This window comes from Penicillium griseofulvum (genome assembly GCF_001561935.1).
Source record: "Penicillium griseofulvum strain PG3 chromosome Unknown contig_10, whole genome shotgun sequence".
In the NCBI taxonomy this organism is placed as follows: domain Eukaryota; kingdom Fungi; phylum Ascomycota; class Eurotiomycetes; order Eurotiales; family Aspergillaceae; genus Penicillium; species Penicillium griseofulvum.
The window spans coordinates 34,928-58,418 of NW_024467433.1; the positions used below are offsets into that span (position 1 = coordinate 34,928).

At 48.5% G+C, this 23,491-nt stretch overlaps 5 protein-coding genes across 5 annotated transcripts; 1 reads left to right on the forward strand and 4 right to left on the reverse strand.

Moving 5' to 3' along the window:
- Positions 1 to 253: 253 nt before the first annotated feature.
- Positions 254 to 2,029, reverse strand: PGRI_082180 (tubulin alpha chain; the record flags this gene model as incomplete). The annotated part of the gene is made up of 6 exons (XM_040795932.1): positions 254 to 711; positions 764 to 1,267; positions 1,326 to 1,397; positions 1,457 to 1,544; positions 1,601 to 1,729; positions 2,018 to 2,029. 6 exons carry the CDS (start codon positions 2,027 to 2,029, stop codon positions 254 to 256), a joined length of 1,263 nt encoding a protein of 420 aa, XP_040650470.1.
- A 1,189-nt stretch (positions 2,030 to 3,218) lies between these two features.
- Positions 3,219 to 6,069, reverse strand: PGRI_082190 (Mechanosensitive ion channel family; the record flags this gene model as incomplete). Its single annotated transcript, XM_040795933.1, has 2 exons — positions 3,219 to 5,387; positions 5,452 to 6,069. The coding sequence occupies 2 exons, from the start codon at positions 6,067 to 6,069 to the stop codon at positions 3,219 to 3,221; spliced, it is 2,787 nt and encodes a 928-aa protein (XP_040650471.1).
- Positions 6,070 to 7,835: 1,766 nt separating this feature from the next.
- On the reverse strand, positions 7,836 to 14,065 carry PGRI_082200 (protein kinase RIM15; the record flags this gene model as incomplete). The annotated part of the gene is made up of 2 exons (XM_040795934.1): positions 7,836 to 13,445; positions 13,505 to 14,065. The coding sequence occupies 2 exons, from the start codon at positions 14,063 to 14,065 to the stop codon at positions 7,836 to 7,838; spliced, it is 6,171 nt and encodes a 2,056-aa protein (XP_040650472.1).
- Positions 14,066 to 15,977: 1,912 nt separating this feature from the next.
- On the forward strand, positions 15,978 to 18,479 carry PGRI_082210 (fungal specific transcription factor domain-containing protein; the record flags this gene model as incomplete). Its single annotated transcript, XM_040795935.1, has 7 exons — positions 15,978 to 16,054; positions 16,113 to 16,168; positions 16,219 to 16,452; positions 16,539 to 16,954; positions 17,006 to 17,215; positions 17,273 to 17,442; positions 17,501 to 18,479. The coding sequence occupies 7 exons, from the start codon at positions 15,978 to 15,980 to the stop codon at positions 18,477 to 18,479; spliced, it is 2,142 nt and encodes a 713-aa protein (XP_040650473.1).
- A 96-nt stretch (positions 18,480 to 18,575) lies between these two features.
- Positions 18,576 to 20,620, reverse strand: PGRI_082220 (GMC family oxidoreductase; the record flags this gene model as incomplete). Its single annotated transcript, XM_040795936.1, has 5 exons — positions 18,576 to 18,628; positions 18,679 to 19,177; positions 19,236 to 20,109; positions 20,159 to 20,188; positions 20,313 to 20,620. The coding sequence occupies 5 exons, from the start codon at positions 20,618 to 20,620 to the stop codon at positions 18,576 to 18,578; spliced, it is 1,764 nt and encodes a 587-aa protein (XP_040650474.1).
- Positions 20,621 to 23,491: the final 2,871 nt, after the last annotated feature.

Sequence of the window (23,491 nt, forward strand, 5' to 3'; positions counted from 1 at the left end):
GGTCAAAAGTCAATTAATTCTTTGTTTTTTTCTTTTTTTTTTGGTTTTGATTATCTTTCACTGCGTGTTCTGATAACTCTTTTCATCCTCCCCCCAATTGGTCAATCAAATTCGTCGATCCAGTGCACATATCCTAGACCATGAACGGAGGAAAGGGATCACAGAAGGACAGTGCCCCTGGCAGATGCTCAGACAGATCAGCAACCATATCCCTGTTTGCTGGAAGGGAGGAGCCACAAGCCAAGTGCAAAAGTCAGTACTCAACCCCTTCCGGGGGACTGTCCTCAGCCACCTCCTCGTAATCCTTCTCGAGTGCCGCGAGATCCTCACGGGCTTCAGAGAATTCGCCTTCTTCCATCCCTTCCCCAACATACCAGTGGACGAACGCACGCTTGGAGTACATCAGGTCGAAGTTGTGGTCGAGGCGACTCCATGCCTCAGCAATGGCGGTGGTGTTGGATAGCATACTAACCGAACGGTCCACAGACGCAAGTTCGTCATTGGGACGACGCACGGGCTTTTGGTAGTTGATTCCTAACTTGAATCCGGTAGGACACCACTCAACCAAACTGAAGGTACCCCTAGTCTTTACGGCGTGCACAGCCTGGTTGCAGTCATGGGGTACAACATCACCCTTGTACAGCAAAGCTACAGCCATGTACTTGCCCTTTCGTGGATCGCAGTTCACCATCTGATTGTTCGGCTCAAAGCCTATGACTCGGTCAGAAGAAAATCACATGTCAGTGCAGTAGTGTTTACACACATTGGAAAGTGAGGTCCTGGATCTTGAAACTCTCATGCGAGCTGCGATTGTTACCGATCACCGGAGCATACGAAATCAAAGGATAGTGGATACGCGGGTACGGGACCAGGTTTGTCTGGAACTCGGCCAGGTCGACATTGAGTACACCGTCAAATCGCAGGCTGGAAGTGATGGAGCTCACTACCTGAGCAATAAGCCGGTTCAGGTGTTCGTATCCAGGACGAGGAATATCCAGGTTGCGTCGGCAGATATCGTACACGGCGTCGTTGTCAACTAGGAAGGTACAGTCGGAGTTCTCAATGGTGCTGTGGGTTGAGAGGACGGCATTGTAGGGCTCTACCACGGCAGTCGAGGTGCGCGGAGAAGGGTAGATGGAGAATTCCAGCTTGGACTTGCGCCCATACATGGTAGTCAGATGCTCCAACAACAGTGAACCGAAGCCAGAGCCTGTACCGCCGCCAAAGGAGTGGAAAACCAAGAAACCCTGCAAGGAGTGGCAGTTCTCTATGAAGATATTAGCTCAGACCCATTGGGTTTCAGGCTGAAGTCAGTAGGTCCGTACCAGCCACATAACGAATGCTCTCAATCACATCTGGAGCAATCTCCCTGCCGACGGTGTAATGACCCCGAGCGTCTGTCGCATGTTAGCTCCTCGGTTACCACCTTTTCATCTGTAAGTGTATCAACTCATACAGTTGTTTGCGGCATCCTCCTTGCCACTGATCAGGTGCTGGGGACGGAAAAGGTTACGGTAAGTGCCGGTGCGAATTTCATCGATGGGCTAGGACAATGATTCAGCTGGTGGTACTTTTGGCAACTTTATGGTCCGTCACATACCGATGGGTCAAGATCAATAAAGATGGAACGGGGAACATATTTGCCGTTGGAAGTTTCAGTAAAGAACGTCTCATAGGATCCGTTTTTTGCGTCTTCGTCGGTACTGTCGGGGTCGATAAATCCATCAGGCTTCAGACCGTGTTCCAGTAGGTACCTGTGTTACAACTTGATGAGCGGAGATATCGGGGATACAAGGCAATGAAGAGACGTGCAGTTCCCAGGCAGCGTTACCAAGCTGTATGCCAGCCTGGCCAAGGTGTATATGACAGATCTGGTAGATTCAAGTCAACATTAGTGTTTCTTTTGTTGGTCTAGCTTTGGGTATTGAGTGTCTGAAAGCTAGAGGTCTAGGACGGAAATGTATAGGTAGACGGTTTGACGTGGAATACGATGGCTAGAATAATAGAGGATACACACCTCACCTCGCATGGTGGATTGTAATGGCAACTCGTGAATAAAAATGGGAATGAGGATGAAGGGGAAGGAGAAAGAGAAGTAAGAGAAGATGTTGGGGGACAACAAGATCTCTTTGACGTGGAAGCAACGCAGGTAGACATACGACAACGCCAACTATTTTGGAAACACCCAACTTGTCTCAATACACGCAGAAATTCTAGTATCTATCATGGGCATTTAATACCCCAAATCGCTCCATTGGTCTCAAATTTCCACATATATGATTGGACACTATGGTCAAAGGGTTGCCTACTATACGGGCCGAAAGGCTCTTTATTCAACTTACCTAGTCAGAGAACAGTCTCGAAGCTCGGATTGCCTGGCTAGGTCTGAGATCATACTCCACCGATTGACTCTGCTCCATCGTCAGACCGTGAAATGGTTCGTTAAACTGCAAGAAACGCAGAATTATGACGGTCTGAGACGCAAACTCCCACTCAATTATGGCTTGCATCATGGCTTCCATTCTTTAGCCCACATACAATATAGTGTGAGTCAACAAGCTCATCCATGGAATAGTCAGACATCGCGACACGCCTATTTGCTCCAATACTGTTGAGCTTTCGATCAACCATGTACCAGGGTAAGAAGCTGGCACTCCACTGACCAGTCTTATGCCAAAATCGGCAGAGTCCTCCCAGTTGTGGACAGCGTTTTCCAGTCTCGCGACTCCAAGCGCCATGAGACATGCATCTGAAACGTGGTCGGTGGCGGAACCGCGGTGTAGGTTGGATCCCCAGGGTTCTAGACATGAAGAACGGTTCCCGTGAAATGGCATGGGAGATAAAACAGTTCGTTGCAATGGAGACACTCTGTAAATCATTTGACAGCAACAGTGATGTCTTACCATTCCCGGGGTATCTCCGTAATTCAATCCGAGACCCCAAATAGTTACTTGCTGCTGGTTTAGAGAGTGCCGTAGTTGGAATGGATTAAACAGAGAAGGGACGTTTATTGGTCAAATGAATGCTATATATGATAAATGAGCCAGGAAATTATAAACAAGAGTTTTGAAGCCGACATAGGTATATATGTATGGTAGAAAGACAGTTCTATCGAGACACATTGCGTCATGATGTATGAAAAATGGGTGAAAATATGCTTAAGAGTATGTTCAGTGAATATGAATCAATAGACAAATTTGAGAAATGATCATCTCAAATCAGTTAGGATGCTCCTTATGCACGGCAGCTGGTGGAGGCGGAGCAGGGTCCACAGAGCGACCTTGCTCCATCAAGTCGTCACGATCACGACTCACGCTGCTGCGGTGTTGGAAAAACCGGTTGCGACTGAGTGATGACTGGCCACTACGGAAGCTGTGGGCGTCGTTGTCATGATGGGAAGGGGCGCTCATATAGGAGGGGCGCCGATGCCGGGAAGAAGATGTGCGACTGCTTCGGCGTTCCTCTTCGTCTTCGTTCTCTTCCTGGATGCGGCGCTCGGCGGCGTCACGGTTGGCGCTACGGACGACATCCTCGACGACCACACCGCGATCCTCAAACACATCGCCCATAATATCGTTGGATGCCATGTTGGACATGCCCAAGGAGAAATCGACGTGCTTGCGCTGTGAGACAGATGGGCCTCGGGCGCGGGCGGTGGCAGTGTCCATACCCTTGCGAAGGATCGACGGGTGACGGGCAGCGCTGCTGCTGCTGGTTCCAGTATTCTCCGGCAGTTGGTGAGACTGTGCTGAGATAGGGACCTCCGGGGCATCGCCGTCGATGGGGAGGGACCGGTCGACGGAGCGGGTGTTGCCATTGTTGACGTGGAAGGGGATGTCGAACTTGGCACCCTGGAGGTTCATGCGTGGGCCCTCGATGCCGATCTCCTGGAGAGCGACCATGAGCATACAAATGAACTTGTTGCGGCGCTGCAAACGTAGACCCTCATTCTGCCAGTTGGACTTGTAAAAGAAGACGATGTTGAGTGTGAGGGAGAAGTTCTCCGTGACCGCACGCATTTCGGTAAGGATGTTGTTCTGGAAGTCACGTTTCTCGCTGCGCACAAACTCCAAGAGGCGCTGTCGCAGGGAGTCGAGTTGATCGATGGTAGTACCGTACTTGATAACGATTGGAACTGCCTCGGCAAGTGCGCCGGAACGGCGCTGATTCAGAATGAACAACCCATTGAGATAACTGTTTGGTGCCTGCACCACATGGCCTTGCATCTTCTTGAATTCAGTGTAAAGAAGAGTGATCTCCTTCACGAAGTAATCGTCACCGAGACCGGAATCACCAGAGTTGCCGTAGATGGTCACACGGTCACCAACATCGAAGGGGTGCTTGACAAAGACGAAAATGACTGACTGGAGGAACTCCTGGGCAGTAGCAGAGAACAGCCAAGACAGGGCCAGAATAGCAGAGCCCGCGGAGGTGAGCACACCGGCGGCTGAGGTCGAGATGAGCGACAAGAACACAATTAGGACGATCACAACCACGAAGAACATGAAGACACTGTCCAATTTCGATACGACCGAGTCCAAATCCTTCAGAGATGCAGTGATAGACTTGCGCTCACGGCCAATGTCAACGCAAACGGCCTCCAGCTCCTCCATGGAAATATCACCATTCATGTCGCGATCAAACATGGCAAAGGCAGCTTCAGCTTCCTCGCCGTCTTCAAATGCGGCTTTCAAGTCACCACCAAAAACCGTCTCAAAGCCATCCCGCACAAAGGTACGATACAGACGACGTGCCAAGACTTGACTACCTCCAGTCGTTCGCAGGAGCGCCAAAATGACCTGGTAGGCGTCCGTACTGCGAGTAGCCGTGCGACCAGTGACATCAGCCACAACTGCGCCGGCGACATCGCCCACGCGGTTTCCAACTTTGTTCAGGGCACCCTTCGCCTTCCGTTGGGCGACACCAGCGTAGTGCAACGGGGTCTTGGCGCCCGAAGGAGTCGGTTCTTCGGCCTTCTCCTCAAATGCATCATCCTTCTCATCGAGAGTGGACCGAGACCATTCGTAGAGCTTGGTCAAACTACCGATCTGGAATTTGTTGATTTCAATGCGATCCGCATAGGTTCGCATATGGAAGCTGATGGCAATCAGCTGGATAAGGATTTTTTCAATGAAGTTCAGGATAGTCCACACGAAGATGACGATGATGATTTTGTTGAGAGTATTTTCCCAACTCCTGGTCGCTCTATTACCATCGACATGGTGGTTTTTCATTGTAGGCAGGAAGGAGATCTCCACACCGAGCCACCAGAAAAAGAGCGCTGCGTGAAGCTCGAGCTGTTTAGCCATGTCCCGCCATTTCTTCGCGTTATTGGTGAATACACTTGCAAAAAGACCAACAATTGGAGGGAAGCACTTGCTAACAAGCTATAAAAAAAAAGAAACCTGATTAGTTTAATGTTCTTGGGGGAATATGATTCATTGGACTCACCCGTCCTGCCCAGAGAGTCAACCAGACAATTTCCAACCAAATCGAAAACCACATCAATTCTACACCCCCCACACTAGCATTGGGATACTTGAGAGCGCCGACCAGCAACGGGATCAAGAGGATGAGAACAAGGGGAGAAATATAGGTCAAGTAGCGCACAAGGAAACTCGACTGGTGCAGCTTCTTCACAAAGACGGCAACCTGGGTATTGGGTTTCTCGGGCGGCTTGTAGATTGCGGTCTTCTCGTGCAAAGGGTTTGTCGCTTCGTCGAACTCGTCCACGGCTTCGGAGCGACGCGAACGGGCGCGCTTGATAGAATTGCGGTCGTGTTCATCGTCCGGTGCGCCGGTAGAATGAGACGTCATACGCTCAGCTTGCAGAAGCATCAAATCATCATCCAAACGAGTAGCCTGCTCCCGACGGGCGGATGGTGTGCGCATCGGCGGATCCTCATCATCGTGAGAATAACTTGTAGTATCGACCTTTAAGTGACCACCGTTGCGATTCGTGTCGGGCTCGGTCACATAGGTTCCATTGTCGGAGGTGGGAGAGTTATCCGAGTCCTTGCGCTTGTCCTTTTCCAGATAAGTTCTTCGTTCCTCCACGGGGGACGACATGGCACCGGGCCAATTATAATGAGGGGGGGGGTTCGGTTCAAGGCCGGCAGGTTACAAGAATGTGATGAAGTGTTATATTATAGGTGCACCAAACGGAAAAGAATAAATTAAAGTAAAGACAGAAAATGGAAAAGAGAGAGGGATGTAGAGATGTAGAGAGAAAGAGAGAAATGGTAAAGTGGAGGAGGACCCAGTTCCAGTGCAGAGTCTGGACCTTCGGAGTGTCTTGATTAGTTGAATTTTATGAAGATCTATCTTTTATGGAGATACAATAATTATGTTTAGAATCATTTAATTTAATTTTAATTACATTAATAAAACGGGAAATAGGGGGAGTGTTATAGCGCATAGAACATATAACATATCGCTTTTAATATTAACCTATATTACTTCAAATGTTCTTATAACTCCCTAATCCCTACAAGATACGCAACTTTTCAAGTATTTTCCTGCATACGCAATGCCAATCAATGCCAATTCTTCTAAATGGCTGGCCGTTTTGTTGATCCACCCGGTGGCGAGAAATATATTATGGTTCTATAGTATAAATAGGAATTGAAACAACCTCCGGCACGCTATTAGAGTATTATAATTATCTACCACTACGGAGTACATATTATATACTATTTAGAAAAGGCTTTATGCTTGTAATGCCAAGGACGCCTCTTATATGTTGTGCAGTCAACTATATATTATGCAGATGTGTACTCCGTATGTTGGACGGTAGTGTTATAACCTTGGAAGTGATATGACCATGACACATAATGAAAATATATATCCTATTATTTAACGATAATATGATACATAATTCCTCCGTACGGACAACTCCGTACAAATCCCTTAATGTCTCATTATGACTTGGCACTTCTAGATTTGTATGGTGGCGACTGCCAAGCACAGAAAAAAAAACTGCTCCTTCATAGGAAAAAGGATGTTTGGCTAACCCTTCCAAATATGAAAATTTTTCTCGAAGACTTTTAGAAAGGGCGTGCTATATTCCCGGCCCTTTTTCTTTGGGATTATTCCAAAAAGTATCTAGGAAATTATTCTACAACATACATTGGGACCTCCGAAACATTGGGCGAGACGTACCTCGATACACCGCCCTCTAACCAGCCTATTAGATTCTGCTAATTCTGCCAATCCGAATATAACAGTCACATGACTTCAGACGGACAGTGACAGTATACCTAAGGGGCAGGCGGTATAGTCTATATACTTGGCTACGTCATTAACCGACCTGTTTAGAACTACCTATGTTGTATGTTGTATGTTGTACTGTAGGTAGGATCATCGCAAGTAATGTGGTTGGTATATCCAATTACAACTCTTCATCGGTGCGGGGATTCGGGAAGTGTGAGGTGGCAAGTACGCTAGACAAATACCCCTGTCTAGTACACATTGGAATCCTGAAAGAGGTACCTTAGAAATCCAAAAAAAAAAAAGAAAAGAAAACAGCGTCAAGCTGAGGTTTGAATTGCAATCACATGGTCAAAAAGATGAGAGGCTATTCTCGCCGAAAAAAAAAAGAAAAAAAAAAAAGAAAAACCATGGCGAACAACAAGAAAGACCGGAACACCTTGCTCCAAGAGTCACAAAAACATTCAGACATAAGAGACGTGAGAGAGTGGATATGGCAATGTATCCAGAGAGTAGATAAACACATGAAAGTTTACAGAGAAGGGAATATGTAGACAGAATAGAAAGATATCGCAAGGTGCCAGAAGCTTTTGCCCGAAAAAAAAAAAAAAAAAAAAACACCGCATCTATCTTTTGAATGCAAAGCTCAAATCCGAGCGATGTCGCTCCGCTGGACGAGGCGTGTGCTCCGGATCAAGGTTGGGAGAAGGATGAAGAGGGCGCGGAGTAGCATCAGCGTCTGGTGTGGGACTACTATCGGGCTCCACGTCTTGACCGGCATTTCGGGTCAGCGTGCTACCAGAGATCTTCACTTCAGGGGTGATTGGGGGACCAGTGGGTTGGGAGCTGGTACTCTGCGGTAAGTCCCACGGGGGGGTGGTTTGCCCCTGATTCAACATTGTTGGAGTGCTCTTCGATGTACGACACTGGGAAAGTCCAGAGTAGATCGAGGTATCCTGATGTGCCAGGGATGGCCGGTGGTGTTGGGAGACAGATGCTCCAACCGTTGGAGAAGACGCACGGGGACTGACTGATTGTTCGCCTTCCGATTCCTCGGGGATGCTGAGGGCCTCGAAATGGTCTTCTAGGCTGGTACTGGCCGGGGAACCCAACGAGCCATCGCTGTCTTCGTGATCGGCGGCAGCTTGTTTCCGAAGAGCCTCCCTCTCCTTCTTCAAGAGTTCCTCGCTGCCACTGACAACGCTGCCTCGGCTGTTGGTCCGCATCATCTCAATCCCCAGTTTAGAGCCGGGACGGCGATTTCGAGAGGGTGGGCTGCGACGTGTTTGGGAGTTGCCAAGCTCTTCATCTTCATCGTCACCCGATTCAGCGCCCTCATACCGCTTCTTCTCAAGGGATTCCTTTTTGGCACGAATGGCTTCAGTTGACCGTTGCCTCCGGGGCGTGAGCCCACCAGCTGCATCCATGGCCGCGGGCGCTGAGGCAGCATGAAGAAGGTGAGGCACAGGTACGGCGTTCGGGTTTGGGCTCCCGGGGTGGTCTGCTGGCTCTTCGGATATTCCCAGTCCACCGTGGCCTTGATCCCATTCATCAGAATTTCGATTTATGATTACTGGGATATCATCGGGTTTGAAAGAATCCATATCACCGAATACGCTGCTACTGACGGAGTCATCGCGGCTGGATCCTCGGTAAGAGCTGGGGGGATTGAGAACGAATCCAGAGGATGCAGAACTAGGACTGTCCTCGGTTGTCGCAGCCGTAGACTGAGCACCGGAGCCGGGAACAGGAACAGGCTGCGAGGGACTGTAGTCCGGTGGAGGGGGTTTCCACATGCACCACTGGGAAAGTGCCTCGGTGAGCTTGGGTAGGGTCGGAGGCTTTTGGATCAGGGCATCGAAGTTGTGATTCTCCGGAAGATCTTTCAAATAGCCCGTAACAGCAATAATTGGAGTATGTCTGTTGGCGCTGCGCGTCTCCCGTACCATTCGAGCAAAATCAACCCCGTTGACTTGGGGAAGTCGATATTCAGTCATGATTATATCGAATTGAACTTCACTGAGAGCGTATCTGACAGCTTCCGCGCCATTCGTAACCGTAATGGTCCGGCAGCGAAGTTTTTCGAACAGGCGTTCCATGACCAGCCGCGAGACCGGATGGTCTTCGCAAATGAGAACGTCCAATGGCCGGAAAAAGGGCCCTTCTAGAATATTGATTTGTGATAGCCGTCGAGAGCTCTGTCGCCGACGTTGGACCTTCAAAAGTGCTTTTGTACGTGGATCCTCGTTGTCAGAAGATGAAGGTGAGATATCAAAGAGTTGACTTCGGCGCTTGTGATGATGGGGCACAAAAGGTTCTTTCGGGAACGTGGGAGCATCTCCATCCTGAGAGCCAATGGTGTGCGACCGAGTACGGCTGGCGGGAACACTACCATGGCGTTGAATGTTGCCCGTCTTGTCGGGAGAATGGGTTGGAATTCGGTTAGACTTAACGGGAGAGGATGCCACTGAACCCAGTCTAAGATTGGGCATGCGCCCCTGGTCAGCAGACGAAGGTTGGAAAGTCCCACTGGATTGGTGGGAGGTTGACGAGGAGCCGGATGTCTTGCGTCGGTCTTGATTAGCCCCAGTGCTGAACTGGACCAGCAAAGGGGAAGATGGCTGCGACGGTCTGCTGGGAGATGAGTTTGTCTGGCTTAGACCTGATGGGGAAGAAGGCCGATTATTGCCCTTGTTCTGTGACAAAGTTCGCTGGAGAGACATAGGCAGCGGGCTCCCTTCCAATGACGGCTGAGATGAAGTGACTGGCGTCTGAGCGGTCGACGATCCGTTGGGTTGTCGATGCTGCGCTTGCAAAGCCTCTTGGCGCATCTTTTGGATCACATCTTTATTGGCCTTCTCTAGCATCGGGAGATTCTTGAAGTTGAAGCTGCCAAAATCATCGGCCAAGGCTGGTTCGCTTAGTCTCCGACTTCGCGAATCCCGAGCATCACGAACGTGAGGAGGAATGTGCAGTGGCATCAATGGTCGTTTCGATGAGTTAACTTGGGAGCGGACCTTGAACAGTGCATCATGAGGCCGGTCAGGGCCAGCGGCAGCTGACGACGGCTGTGGTGAGTTCTCATCTTCTAACTCCTCTGCAAAAGATTGAAGAGTAGCGCCGCGAGTGTCAAAGTACTCGGTGTCCTCCGGGTTCTCGATGTTGGGGACGAATTGCGCTTTGTCTTCTAGCAGTGTATCCCAGTTAATATCAGATAACCAAGGATGACTACAGATTTCCGCGCCGCCATTCGGAAATTTCTCTTCCACATTGGCTCCAATTCTATCTCGAGGATTGAGAGTCATGAGCTTGTTCATCAGGTCCAATGACTCTGCTGAAGTATACTCCTCTGGATCATCGGGCCAGTTGATCCTGCGGTGGAGAATGTTATCGAACACCTGATCTGGGGTATCCGCATTGAAGGGTGGGTACCCAAAGATGAACTCAAACATGATGCATCCCAATGACCACCAGTCACTGATTTCATCTTGTCCAACGCCGTTGATAGTTTCCGGAGCTAAGTAGTCAGGGGTACCGACAAAGCGACGATCGTGATCTTCAGGATCAAAAAGAGCCATCACTGGAGGCATCATACTCTGCTGGGGAGGTGTATTCTGCGCCATTGGATTGCTGAAGGTGGGCTGCAGGGGCTGAAGGCGAGGAGACTCGCCAGCCTCGCTTTGGCCCTCTTCTTCAACCATGCTGGTTGAGAACATGCTTGGCGATGGCGCCGAAGGTTCGTGAGAATTGTCGTTAAGCGAGAATGTCCGGAACATTCCATTGAGACCATCACTGCCCATGCTATCGCTGCGGTATCCCGAAGCTCGACGAGAGCTTTGCCGGCTCAAGCCAGCCTGGTTGAGGCTGAAGTAAGACGGTTGAATAGCGTTTGCGGCCACTTCTGGTGTAATCAGTGGAGTAGAACCGGGTGATGAGCTTGCCTGGAAGTCGAATGAGGCCGATCGAGAAGATGCGATCGACATCGCACGGGGAAATGAATTCTGCTTCAGCAGATCAGGGGCAGACTCATCCGGGTTTTTCAGGATCCGTTTCTGACGACCGACCAACCCCATCCGTGAAAGTCCAAAGTCAGTTAATTTCAGATGACCGGTTTGGTCGATCAGAAGGTTATCAGGCTTTAAATCGCGATGCACAATGCCTCGGCTGTGAAGGTGTTCAACTCCAAGCACAACCTCACCAATATACTTCTTAGCCCAATCCTCGGGGAGGCCCCCAAGAACCTTGACGAGTGATGAACAGTCTCCTCCGTTGAGGTATTCCATCACCAAATATAGATAGTCCTTACTTGAAAACGTCCAATAAAGCTTGGCAACGAAGTCACTCTCCCCTTGCCACATCATGATAGCACGTTCGGCCTTGACGTTGGTGACCTGATTCTTGGCAATCATGTCGGCCTTTTTCAGAACTTTCATCGCATAATACTCTCCGGTTGCCTTCTTTTTCACCAAGTAGACACTACCGAAAGCACCTTTGCTAATTGGCTTAATTATTTCAAAATCGCGGATAGACAATGGCGCAGGCCGAGGTTGTTGCTGGCTCATCGAAGATAAGCGTGGGGATGGTGGTGGCTTCGTAACATCGGAAGAAGTTGCCGAGGACTGCCGGCGATGGTGGCGGCAGTGATGGAGGGCTAGTTCACTTGCGTATGTAGATGGAGATGCTACAGGTGATGGCAGGCTTTCACCACCACCACCACCACCACTAGACATACGGGGCTTCGGCATGCGCAACGGGGAATGCGGGCCTGAGACTCGAGCGGGAGAAGGTTGACGACGAGGGGAACTGGAAAGTCCGGGCAGTACCAGACTTCGGCGCTTTCGATCGAAGCTTCGCTCGGATGAGGGTGAGTCTGTTCTGATAGCGCCCGGGAAGGCAGAAGACGCCAAGCTGCCATCGCTACTGTCGCCAGCGTCAATCTCTGCCAAGGAAAGGCCTAGCCGAGAAGGCTGTGATGTACCCAGAAGTCCTGCAGCGCTCTTGTGAGATCGCGGGGTGGGGCATTCCAATGGGCTGTTAGAACCTGTAGATACTGCTGCCGAGGATGGTCTGCGTTCCGATTGTGAGAGGAATGACCGATCCGGTGAATTGCGCATAGACAGAGTCAGCGCAGATGTTGGTCGCCGCGGAGAGGGTGCCGCTGGATATGATTTCTGTTGCAATTCGTGGTTCATGGTTTCTGAGAGGGACGCTCCCTCGGCAATACTATTAGTATCCTCAGGAGCAACTTGGCTGTCGACGGTGCTCTCGGGTGCCACGTCTTCATCGGATGAGCACGAGGAATCACTGAGTTGTCCAGCAGCTATGCGCTCCGCTTTGCTTAGCGCTGCCCCGATGCATTCCTGGACCAGAACTGTATATTCTATGCGAATTCGTTCGGCGTATTCGACAATCTTGCGATGACGTATAACAGCATCAACTTTTGCCTTGGCAACTTGTTCAGTGTCTGCCGACAAAGCGGCCAGACCCTGTTCTTGTTCCAACGTGTTGGTACTGGGGGACTGCCACTGAAGAACCTGAGAGATCCGCGATTCAGATTGCGGTGACAACGTTCGGAAGTCCTCTGCGTCCGCCAGGGAAGATTCCTTGATCATCGGCATACTAATCTCTAGTGAGGTATCGCACAGGTCAAGAACGAGTTCCACAATGCGAGCTAGTGGCCTCCGCACTGTGAATGAACGGGGCCGGGTTGGAAAAGCACCAGACGCAGAATGCTCTCGTGACCGAGGCGGCGTGCCGGGCGCTGAATTACTACCTGAAACATGGCCGGACGATGGAGCAGAGCTGGCAGTCGAAGGGCCGATGGCTAATCCCTTGTACTCTGCTTGAGGGAGGGGCAGTGGATTTCCATCGCTTCCGATGGTAGGTCTGCCTTGACGGGCCTCTAAAGCATCCAAGACCTTGACAATGACATGGCGATGCTCATTGAGGTTCTCCTGTGCCATTTGAACGTCCATCTCAGCCCGGTGTTCCTGCAGACACAGATCCGAGTGTTTCTCGAACCACCATGGCGTAATTTGGCGTTCACAGATGCGACAGAGGACAGGGGTCGGGGCTGGATGCTTGGAAGGATCGGGTTCTGTCGCTGCAGCCTCAGCCAATTCGGTCAGATAATTTGCCAGTACCTCTGCTCCAACACCCAACGACTCTACCAGCAGAGGGGGCAGATCGATGGTCACCTCTCTTGGTTCGGTCAGCGGTCGTAACATCCACATGGTCTGTATTCAAAAGCTGTCAGTATAAATGATAGACCACCAAGCATTGTTGCGGTACACACATGGCCAACTTCATCGTCTGTTCGATCATAGACCATGATTCCCTGTCCCTCCATGTTGAGCACATTGTGATTATGATCTTGCTCCTGCTCCCCCTGGGACTTCTCAACACTCTCCTCCTTTCCTCCGGTTGCTTGATTCTCCGTAGCCATCGGGGACGGTTCGGGTGAGTACTTTAGGACAGAATCCGGTCCCATCTGGAGGGCGAAGCGAATGAAACGACTCCGCGAATCATCCTGCTTCATGGATTCGATGGCATCGCGGAACACATCCTTGTTACCCAACAGAATTTCTGATATCATATGTCCCTCAACTGACTCGGGGGAGGAGCCGACCACCTGTTTCCACGATGGGCTGACCCATTTGATGCAACCCTCCAGGTCCATATCGACAATGATGTTCAATGTCTGTTCAGCCGCCTCCTTCAAATCCTCACGTTCCTCTCGCATATTATCGCTCAATGTTCGAGTCATCTTCGGGTCGATATTCCGAGCCTCCTGCCGCAGGGCTGTCACGGCAGGAGGCGCGAGGAATTGTGGTTTGGGGGAATCATTGTTGGCCATACTGACTCGATCGAGGCGACCCAGCGGAGATTCGGGGGTCAAGAGTAGGAAGGCGACTGTATAATAGATCAAGATAAATTGAATAAAAGAATATTCCAGCCAAGCAGAACGGTCTGCTGGGCAGCGCGAGTGCCCTTAATCGAGGTTATTGATTCATCCGTAGCATCAACCGTCCATGCCGAAGTAAGAGTCGGGAACAGATCAATTCGAGAGCTTCAGACTTATGGCACTCGACTAATCTGTTCGATTTGTGTGTTCAGAGTTGTCGAGACAGGCTGAAACACGAAACGTTTAAACGGAGGATAACGGAAGCCGTATCTCTGCGGGGAATGGCGCGACAGCGACGCGCTTCAACAACGTCAACCTCGGAGGAGGCTGAGCTGGGAAAGGAAACGAAACTTGATCAAAAATTGAGACCTTAGGTCACAGAAATGAGAAGTGAAAAAGTTGGGAGAATGTTCAGGAAGAGTGATGATGGGGGGGGGGAATCGAAGGAGTCGAGGGCGGTGATTGGTGAGCTGTGCGTTTCCCTGCACCACGTACTTCCCACCTCTTTTTTTTTTTTTTTTTTTTCTTCTTGGCTGATTTATGAATTTAGGGAATTATATTTAGGGAATTATATGGTATCTAACAAGATATTATACAAGATATTATAGGTTGATCATTTCTGTGGGGGAAAGAGATATATAGAACATAAGAACATAGAAATATATACATCCCAATGTTTGTACCACAACGTCATGACATTTCATCTATAAACATTATTCCTCATAGATAAGCTGGACATTTAGTATATTTAGTACTTCTGTATGGAGTACTTTAGTACATTAGTACTTTTTAGGAGTTTATTTCCAGATCCCTTCATACCATTCCTCGATATTTCTACAGCAACACAAAAAAAAAAAAGAAAACATTCTTGGACGCCGTCGGACGTAGTTCCTAATTCCCCAGATGTAGTAACATGCATTTCTCCTGATATGTTATTGCATGAAATACTTCTATCATCCATGGACCCATGGATACTCTCACTTGATTTTATCCCTTTACTAGATCTATAAGTGCCTCTGGAGGTAAGGTGTAGCATTAACGGGCTTCTACCACTCATGCAAATCCATGCCGGAATGGTCGGGGGACATTCAAGTTTCTTCTTTTTTGGTCTTCTGGATATGCGGGGTAGTCAGCTGATGGTCAACTTTTTACGTTTCTGGTGATTCTATGGATGATCTCGATTCTTTGAACGAAATGGAATTCACTTTCATACTCCCCGACTGAACTTTACTCTGTCTCTATCTTATAGGCCTCTCCGTGCGAAGTGCACATCCCGAGAGGTAATTACGTACAGAGACGTTGGATCTTCATTGTGGGGTTCCCTGTGAGGTGTTCAACTCCCATATATCTGCATATCATTTCTCTTTTGGACATCTGAAACCCCTAGTCAATTCACTTAAAAGCAATAATAGTTACATACCCATGTTTAGAAAACCTTGTTTGAGAATTTTACATTCCATATTGTTGGATCTATATCTTAAAAGGACGTATAGTTAACAAAAGTACATTAAAAAGCCTATATTGTACATCACTGAAAAGACGAAAAGGACAGGCCATATAAGCGGTTCACTTATTCTTCTAAGGATCCTTCAATATTGTATGGAGAGGATCTTGACTAGTTAGTTAGTTAACTAACCACCAGATGAGGATGATGGCCTGAATATCAAGGTATCAAATGGTGCCTGAGGCGGTAAGGTGTCAACGGGTAATTGCATTGCTTTGTAATGTCAGATTGTTGAAGGCACCGGGGCAACCTCAGCAGCACTTCATCCCAAATAGACATTTGATGACTGAAGTATACTGGAAATATTTCAAGTAATTACACCTTCTTTCGTGTATCACCCAGCTATGCCCGTGCCGGCAGATGAAGCCGCTAGGCGCAAGCGAGGTAGAAAGTATACCTCCCGAGCCTGTGAGACATGTCGACAGCGACGAGCTAAAGTAAGATAGTGTTTCACAATTTATGACCCGAATAAATAACATGCTAATATCAAACCAGTGTGATGGAATTCGACCGTCTTGCTCTCGCTGCCTTGACCGTGGCGTTCAATGCGAGTATTCCACAGCAGAGGACGGGCGCCAGCCAGCCCCCAAGTCCTATGTAGTCATGCTGCGCAATCGAATTGAACTGTTGGAGCGTGCACTGCAAACCCATGGCATTGATCCTGATACCGCCATTCAACAGATGTCGAAAACTGAAAATCCAGAGCCTGATACTGACTGTGCCCCGGCTTGCTCGAATGTTGTTGACTTGTGTCCTACGTTTGACGGCGCACTGACTCTTGACGAGTCATTAAATTTCGATCAAGATGGCGAGGTGCGGTATTTTGGGCCGACAAGTGGGCGACTACTGTTTCGATCATCGTCCAAAGGCAAGTCGTATGATTTTTTCGCTTTCAGTATAGAGATGGTTAACAATCCTTAGATTTGCCCAACGAAGAGTCATATCAGTCCGATGACCCGTCAATACAGACTGGTGAAACCCCCTGGAATGAGAGTACAGACTCGTTAGAAGAAAGCTTCATACCAGACGCGCTCCGATCTCATTTGATCGACCTGTATTTCGAGTGGGAGCAGCCATGGTTTCAGATGGTGAACGAGAAATTGTTCCGAGAGTCCATGATATGCGGCGGACGATACTTTAGCCCCCTTCTCCTAAACTGTATCCTCGCTTTAGGGTCACGATATTGCGATCGCATAGAAGTGAGATCAGACCCTAATGATTCTAACACAGCTGGCAAGATATTTCTTGATCAAGCAGAAAAATTACTTCAAAACGATCTCAAATGGCCCAAGATTACAACAATTCAGTCATTGGCAATTATGGGAATGGCCTATATTGTAAGTCTCATGAGCCCTTTTCCCGAAGACCCGGTCCCTAACGTCCGACAGGCAATGGGATCTGATGCTGCTGGGTGGCTGCATCAAGGCATGGCTAATCGCCTGGCCCTGGATATGGGTTTCAACATGGACCCTTCGGTCCTTTCCGGAGCAGTTGCTCTTCCGGCCATCGAAATTGAACTGCGAAGACAGATCTACTGGGCTCTGTATTGCCACGACAAACTGTCAGCAAGCTACACAGGCAGGGTGTGCACGTTACTGGTATGCTGTACAACAAAGAATATTTCCTGTCCATCAAACTTACTCTGTGTCACACAGGACTCCCAGGGTGTCGTTAAAAAGCCATTCCCTTTGTGTGCCTCGGATGTGTATCTGCCCTCAGCAAATGGCAATGGACAATTAAGGGCTGCTTCTCAAAGAGACGTGGTACAGCTGCATAGGGCAATGATTGACCTGTGTCGTATATTTGAGAAAGTTCTCCTTTCGTTGTGAGTCTCCTCAATAATTCTTCGCATCTACCTATCTTGCTGACATAGCCCACCCTAGCTGGTCCCCAAAGCCACTCCTCCAACCCAACCAACGGTCTGCATTTTTCGACTCATGTGTACTCGAACTCAAGACCTGGTACTACGATCTTGCACCGGAGCTCAAAGTCGACCGCCCATCTGGTCCCTCCCGATCTCCTCACACCTACACTTTATGCATGTTATACCACACTGTGTGCGTTTTACTTTGCGTGCCCTTTCTGAACAACCATCCCACGGACCGACAGAAACAACAGAACAACAACCAAGGACCCGAGCCGCCTGCCGATAAGCAGAAATTCATAACAGTATGCGGCAACTCCGCCCGCGGAATGTGCGTCGTGGCCCAGAAATATAGACAGACATTCGGCAGCTTTAAGCGGAGCCCCATAACAACCACGCACGCCATGTTATCAGCGGCAATAATCATTATTGAAAATTGCTGCCTTAATCCCACCGCAAAGTCTAGTACAGGTACTCAGGCCCCACGAGGCCGCCCGTCACCACAGGCAGCCGTGGGACTTTGCCTTCAGGTTCTACGGGAACTATCGACGTCCTGGAATATCGCAAAGCGTATCGGACGGAATCTGGAGAAATTGTATTGCCAACGACTAAATTGTGATGTTGATCATATGCCGCCTGCTCCTTCATTGGAATGCAATGATTCCTGCGCAATCCCATGTCAACCACCAGATACGGATGTCTATCTAGGGCCAATGGCCGCGACTGAGCTATCCCGAGGCCTGCTGAACCCGCAAGATCCGTATGCCCAAAATACCGTTTTGGCCCCACCACTTCCAACTATCAATTGGTTTGATGTTCCTACTTCCAACAGTCCTCAGCAATATGATAACGGTGGCATGATTGGATTTGGGGCAACCCCTAACCCTGATGAGGTGTTTATTAACAACCTCGGCTTTGCATTCTCGGCCAATTGTCTCCCCAGCGATTACAACATGTTTGATACATTGAATCAAATGTATTTAGAAGATATATGGTGATATTATAGAGGCAATGATTTCTCAATTCCGCCTTGTCTCATCATTGGAAAAGCCTTGCATGCTCTCGATGTTTCATACGTAGGAACAACAAAATTCTCAGTCTGATCCGTTGGAAATGATATCGGCCGCGATCTTTTCGGCTAGCATATCTGAAGATACATCAGCAATGATAATCTCAGCTAGGAAGGGCGAAACTGACAAACTGCTGATTGAGGGTGACCTGGTGGGAGGATCGGAAATGCGCTCGCATCAACAACTCGCAACCCTGCGACCCCAAATACCCTTGCTCGGCTATCGACAACAGCCATGCTGTCGTTTTGGATACCCATCTTGCAGGTACAAGCTGCATGATAAATTGTCATTACTGTGCTTTTAATAATATGTAATAATTCAGCATCGGTTTCATAACCCTTCCCAGGAAAATACTCCTGCCCGATAATCACAGAGGCCATTGCCTGAGACCGAAAAGCTTCGCGCACCCGCCTGTATGCTGCGACCGCAACTCGTTGATCGGTTTCCGTGTCTAACCAGTTGGGGTTGATAACTGGAGCATCTGCTGTATTAGATGAACGAATAGTCACGTTTCCCCGTGATGTTGGAGCCACCAGCACCGCGATAATGCTAGCATACTGCCCAGTCCGAGGCTGCTGGGCAAATGGATTTGAGAAGTTTCCAACGTATGCAGATCCTGCGATATACTAAGTGAACTGGATGGTTAGTGTGACAATCTGAAGACAAACGGGAGACTGATCTCACCTCTACTTCTGGCCAATCACTCGGAAACCAAGCCAGCTCATATTCGTCGGTCCTAGAAAGTCCAGAGCGGGATTCCGGCGGAAGCTTCTCAAATGCGACATAGTCCGTCGATGGGTTGGTTAAGAAACCATTGCCTCGGAGAACCCATGTTAGAAGCTGACTGAGAAGGAACCAAAAATGGTTTCTCAGCATCCCCAAAGTGGGCACATTAACCTGATAAGAGGGACCAAAAAACACATGATCCCACATGTTCTGACCTACTCCCGGTAGATCCACGACCACTTTGACGTTATAAGTACTGAGCACATTGGCAGGACCAATGCCAGAAACCATCAGGAGCTGTGGTGATTGAAAAGCACCGGCAGAGAGAATGACCTCTCGTGTTGCTGTCAGGACAAATTGATTTCTTTCTTGAACCACCACGCCAGTTGCTCGGTTTCGATGGTCGAAGAGAATCGTTTTTGCCATGGTAAACTGATACAATGTCCACGAAGGACGCTTGGATCCTGTTTGCAGAAATGCGGATTCAGAACTGCTTCGAGATGCGTCCGACTGTCGGATTGTCATTGCACAAAATTGATGGCCTATCAAGGAGCCGCTGTTGAAATCCTGCACTTCTTCAATGCCAAGATCATGCAAGCCTCCCTTTGCCCATGTGCCAAAAGGCGTAGCATACTTTGGATATGAAACTTGCAGCGGCTGGCCGTCTTTATCAAATGCGGTACTGTTGAACAGAGGAGTAGCATTCGCGAAACGAGTTCCGATTGGGGGTGAAAAGGAGACGGTCTTCTTGAAGAATGGCAATGCATTTTCGTAAAGATAACTGGGATCGTTGACAAGTTCTGCCCATTTAGCCATAGATTGTACAGAGGGTCTGTAAACATTAGCGCTATATACGATCTCAAGAATTGAAGATGACTGACCTCTGGTACATCATGAAATTCGATGCGGACCTAATCCAGGTCAGAAAATATCGCTAGTATTATCTTGATGATCCCTTACGACCCGCCTAGACATTTACCTCTTGGGTAATGAATATCACGATGATTTGTACCTGGCATACCGTGCACTACAAACCCCCAGTCGATTGGCGTCTTAGTTTTGACATCAGCACCAGCTCCGAAACTGGAAGATGCTGGGACTCGAGCCAGTGGATAATTGTACTCATAGTAGCCTCCTGCCTCCACCACAGCTACCTTGTATTTCTGCTCTGCGAGTCGTGTCGCAATGGTCAGACCTGCTGTGCCCCCTCCAACAACAACATAGTCAAATGTGGCATTCCCGGCGAGTTGAGCGTTGAACTTATTACCGCTGGAAAGGTATCCGAAGATGTGAAAGACCCATGGAAGTATAGTTAGGAGCGGGAGGCCAGAGAAAAGTAACATTGCGGAACATTGAATGATGGTAGAAAATGACATGGTCATTATGTGGATTACACTCGGCTCAGCTTGAGATACTCGTTCCTGCAGTGTCAGGTTCTTGCATATTATTGTTTACCGACTTCATAAACAGAAAGGAAAGTCCTGACGGCTAATTTATACTTGGGAAGGGACATTGAGGCCCGAGGAAGGTATGGCATCTGAAAGAGACCACGCTCCCCAGACGCTTCCATTTAGATTGGTGCTTTGCTATACGCGATTACGATGTGAACTTCAGGTCACTGTTATCATTCGTGTAGGTGTATCGCGCCCTTCCGAGGTTTGTGCTGTTGACCAGACTTCTCAGATTTATCATTCTTTTGATCTAATTGAGAGCATCGCCACGGCTTCTACTGCCACGGCCCCTTCCTAGGATATTTATAAGAGCGTACGCAGTGAAAATATGAGAACCCCGCTGTACCTCGCGATGTCTCAGCACGAAGAACACCTTGTTACATTTGTGTATACAGCAACTAAGGGCTTCCTTTTGAACCAGATAGGGGTGAAATAAAGAGTCCCAGAACCCCAAAAGATCCACGATGTTGGCGTGAAATCGAGCCAGTGCCTGGTTGGATGGAGCACTCAAGGGTTCGCTAATGCTTGCTGGACTGCAGGAGAGCGGCAAATGGGAGAGGAATTAGGGCAGGAAACGGGATATACAAAGGCGAGACGGTGTTTAGAAGAGAACGAGACAACCATAAGAGCTACAAGTAGAATATATAGTATGGAATATAGACAATAGAGTCAAAGGTTCATGTTCTTAGTGAGATGTACTGCAAAATTCCCTCAGACCTTGCAGGCTGCCTCAGGCCCAAATTAATTTCTAGCTGTACAAATCCAAATCATTCCAAGTATGTCAAAGGGTACCTGATGTACCTAATAGACTGAGAGGATCTTGTGCCTTCGAAAGTGAAAGGCAAGCTTGGGCACCAGGGAGCAAGTGGCTATTTACGCAAGCTTGCGAAGAAGAACTCGAAGGACGTCGTCCTTCTTGGCTATACTTTGGTTGAAGAACTTGTTGTTCGTCTTGGTGTACGTAGCAAGTGCCTGCTTGCTTTCAAACAGTGGGGGAGTCAAATCGGAATTCCATGTGTCAAGGATATCGATGATATTCACATGCACGCGAGTTAAGGCCTAGACTAGTAAGCAAGTGAAATAAACAAGTTGCTCCCAAAACTTCAAGGATACATACCTTCTTGCATTGATTGATTGAGGCAAAGGATTCCTCAATTCCAACTTTGGCACACAGCTGTTGCCAGATTATGAGGCTGGTGGCGTGACTGCCAATCAGTCGGTCATACTCGTTTTTCATGCAAGCATTCCACTTTTTTTGCCACTTCTTTAATCCTGGTTCCAGCCTCGCTGCAGGCTGGTGAGGCCAAAGGCATAGGTGATTGGGAGGTGAGGGTTATGGGGTGCGCCAAGATCTCTCAGGGCCGGGTTATGATGCCCTAAAGAAGCAGGCGTGACCAGCATAGTGGTAAATGTGTGTCTAGCGTTGAAAGGACTGGTTAGCTTGGCAACTCCGTAGAAAGGCAGAGGATTTCACTTTGTTTACCGTTATTAAAGATGAAGTAGGCAGAGGTGTTAAGTTAAGAGAAGGAGAGATAATGAAGTTGGGTATGCGCGGGTTGTAAGAGTGTAGTGACGGTGGAAGATAATTGAGAAAGAAGAGAGCCGAAGAGGGAGACTGTCTCATAAGAAAGTGGAATGAAAGGAAGCTCTTGTAGGAAGGAACCTCGAACCCATGACCTGTTATGATCGACAGCAATAGTCAACACCATGAAGAAAACACTTTCAATGGCTCAGATTGTTAGGTGTCAGCTATATAGAAAGCCAAAATCCACTATATCCTCTTCTCTCCCCATATCATTGTAGTTCTCACTGTACTGCACGCTCCCCGTGCATACATATTGATGATATGCCTGGATCTTCAAATGAGCTTGCGCAGCAGAACCCGAATGACCATATCTTGTTTTGCAAGGTCTCGAATGAAGAACCGCTGGATTTAAATTGTGTATCTGCCAAGGGCCTCCTTATTCTTGGATCTAGTACGAGTCCACACTCTCGACTGGATTTCCACTTTGAACACAACTTTAACCAGGTTGCGAGGTAGGTGACATGGCACGCTAATCAATACGCCGTTCTTGCTGTTCATGCAAGCATTCCAGTCCCAGTTCCCAGACTTTGAATCGGGCCTCCCGCCTCACTATGTGTCGACAATATGGAATACTAAGGTGATGGAAAGAATCCGGTCATACTGGACGCCGAGATCCCGAGGAAGCTGGTCAGGATGTTCCAAAGGAGCGACCAAGGTCCACATAGTAGTGGTCGTCTCGATTTGACAACCCAAGTCAGCTTATATAATTGGAAGAAAGAGTTGGGGTTTCAATTTAGTTACCTTAACAACGAGGAATGTAATAACGGTGGAGGTTTGGGATAGATGAGGAGTTAGTGGAGGATCTTCACAAATGAGTGGCAGATGAAGTTCACAGGTGGGAAAAGGGAGAGTCGAATAGAGAACTGAAAATAGAGAGGTGATACAATGAGGTGAGTATTAAAGCTGCCATGGCACTTGGAAAAAAGAATTGTCGCGTAGAGTACGATATTCTATATGTCATGTCATGCACTATATATATCGGAGCCTGGAATATCTGCGTAACTTGCCAGTCCAGGGGCAGCTTGTAACACCATAGTATGTATACAAATCTTTATCTTAAACGCATATTTGGAGAGGTAGGTTCGATGTTTCAAATCCTCATTTTAGCTATCGTAAAATCAAAAAAAAGCTTCCCCATCAAATCGCTGTGAAAATCAACACTGCAGACCGTGAAAAAC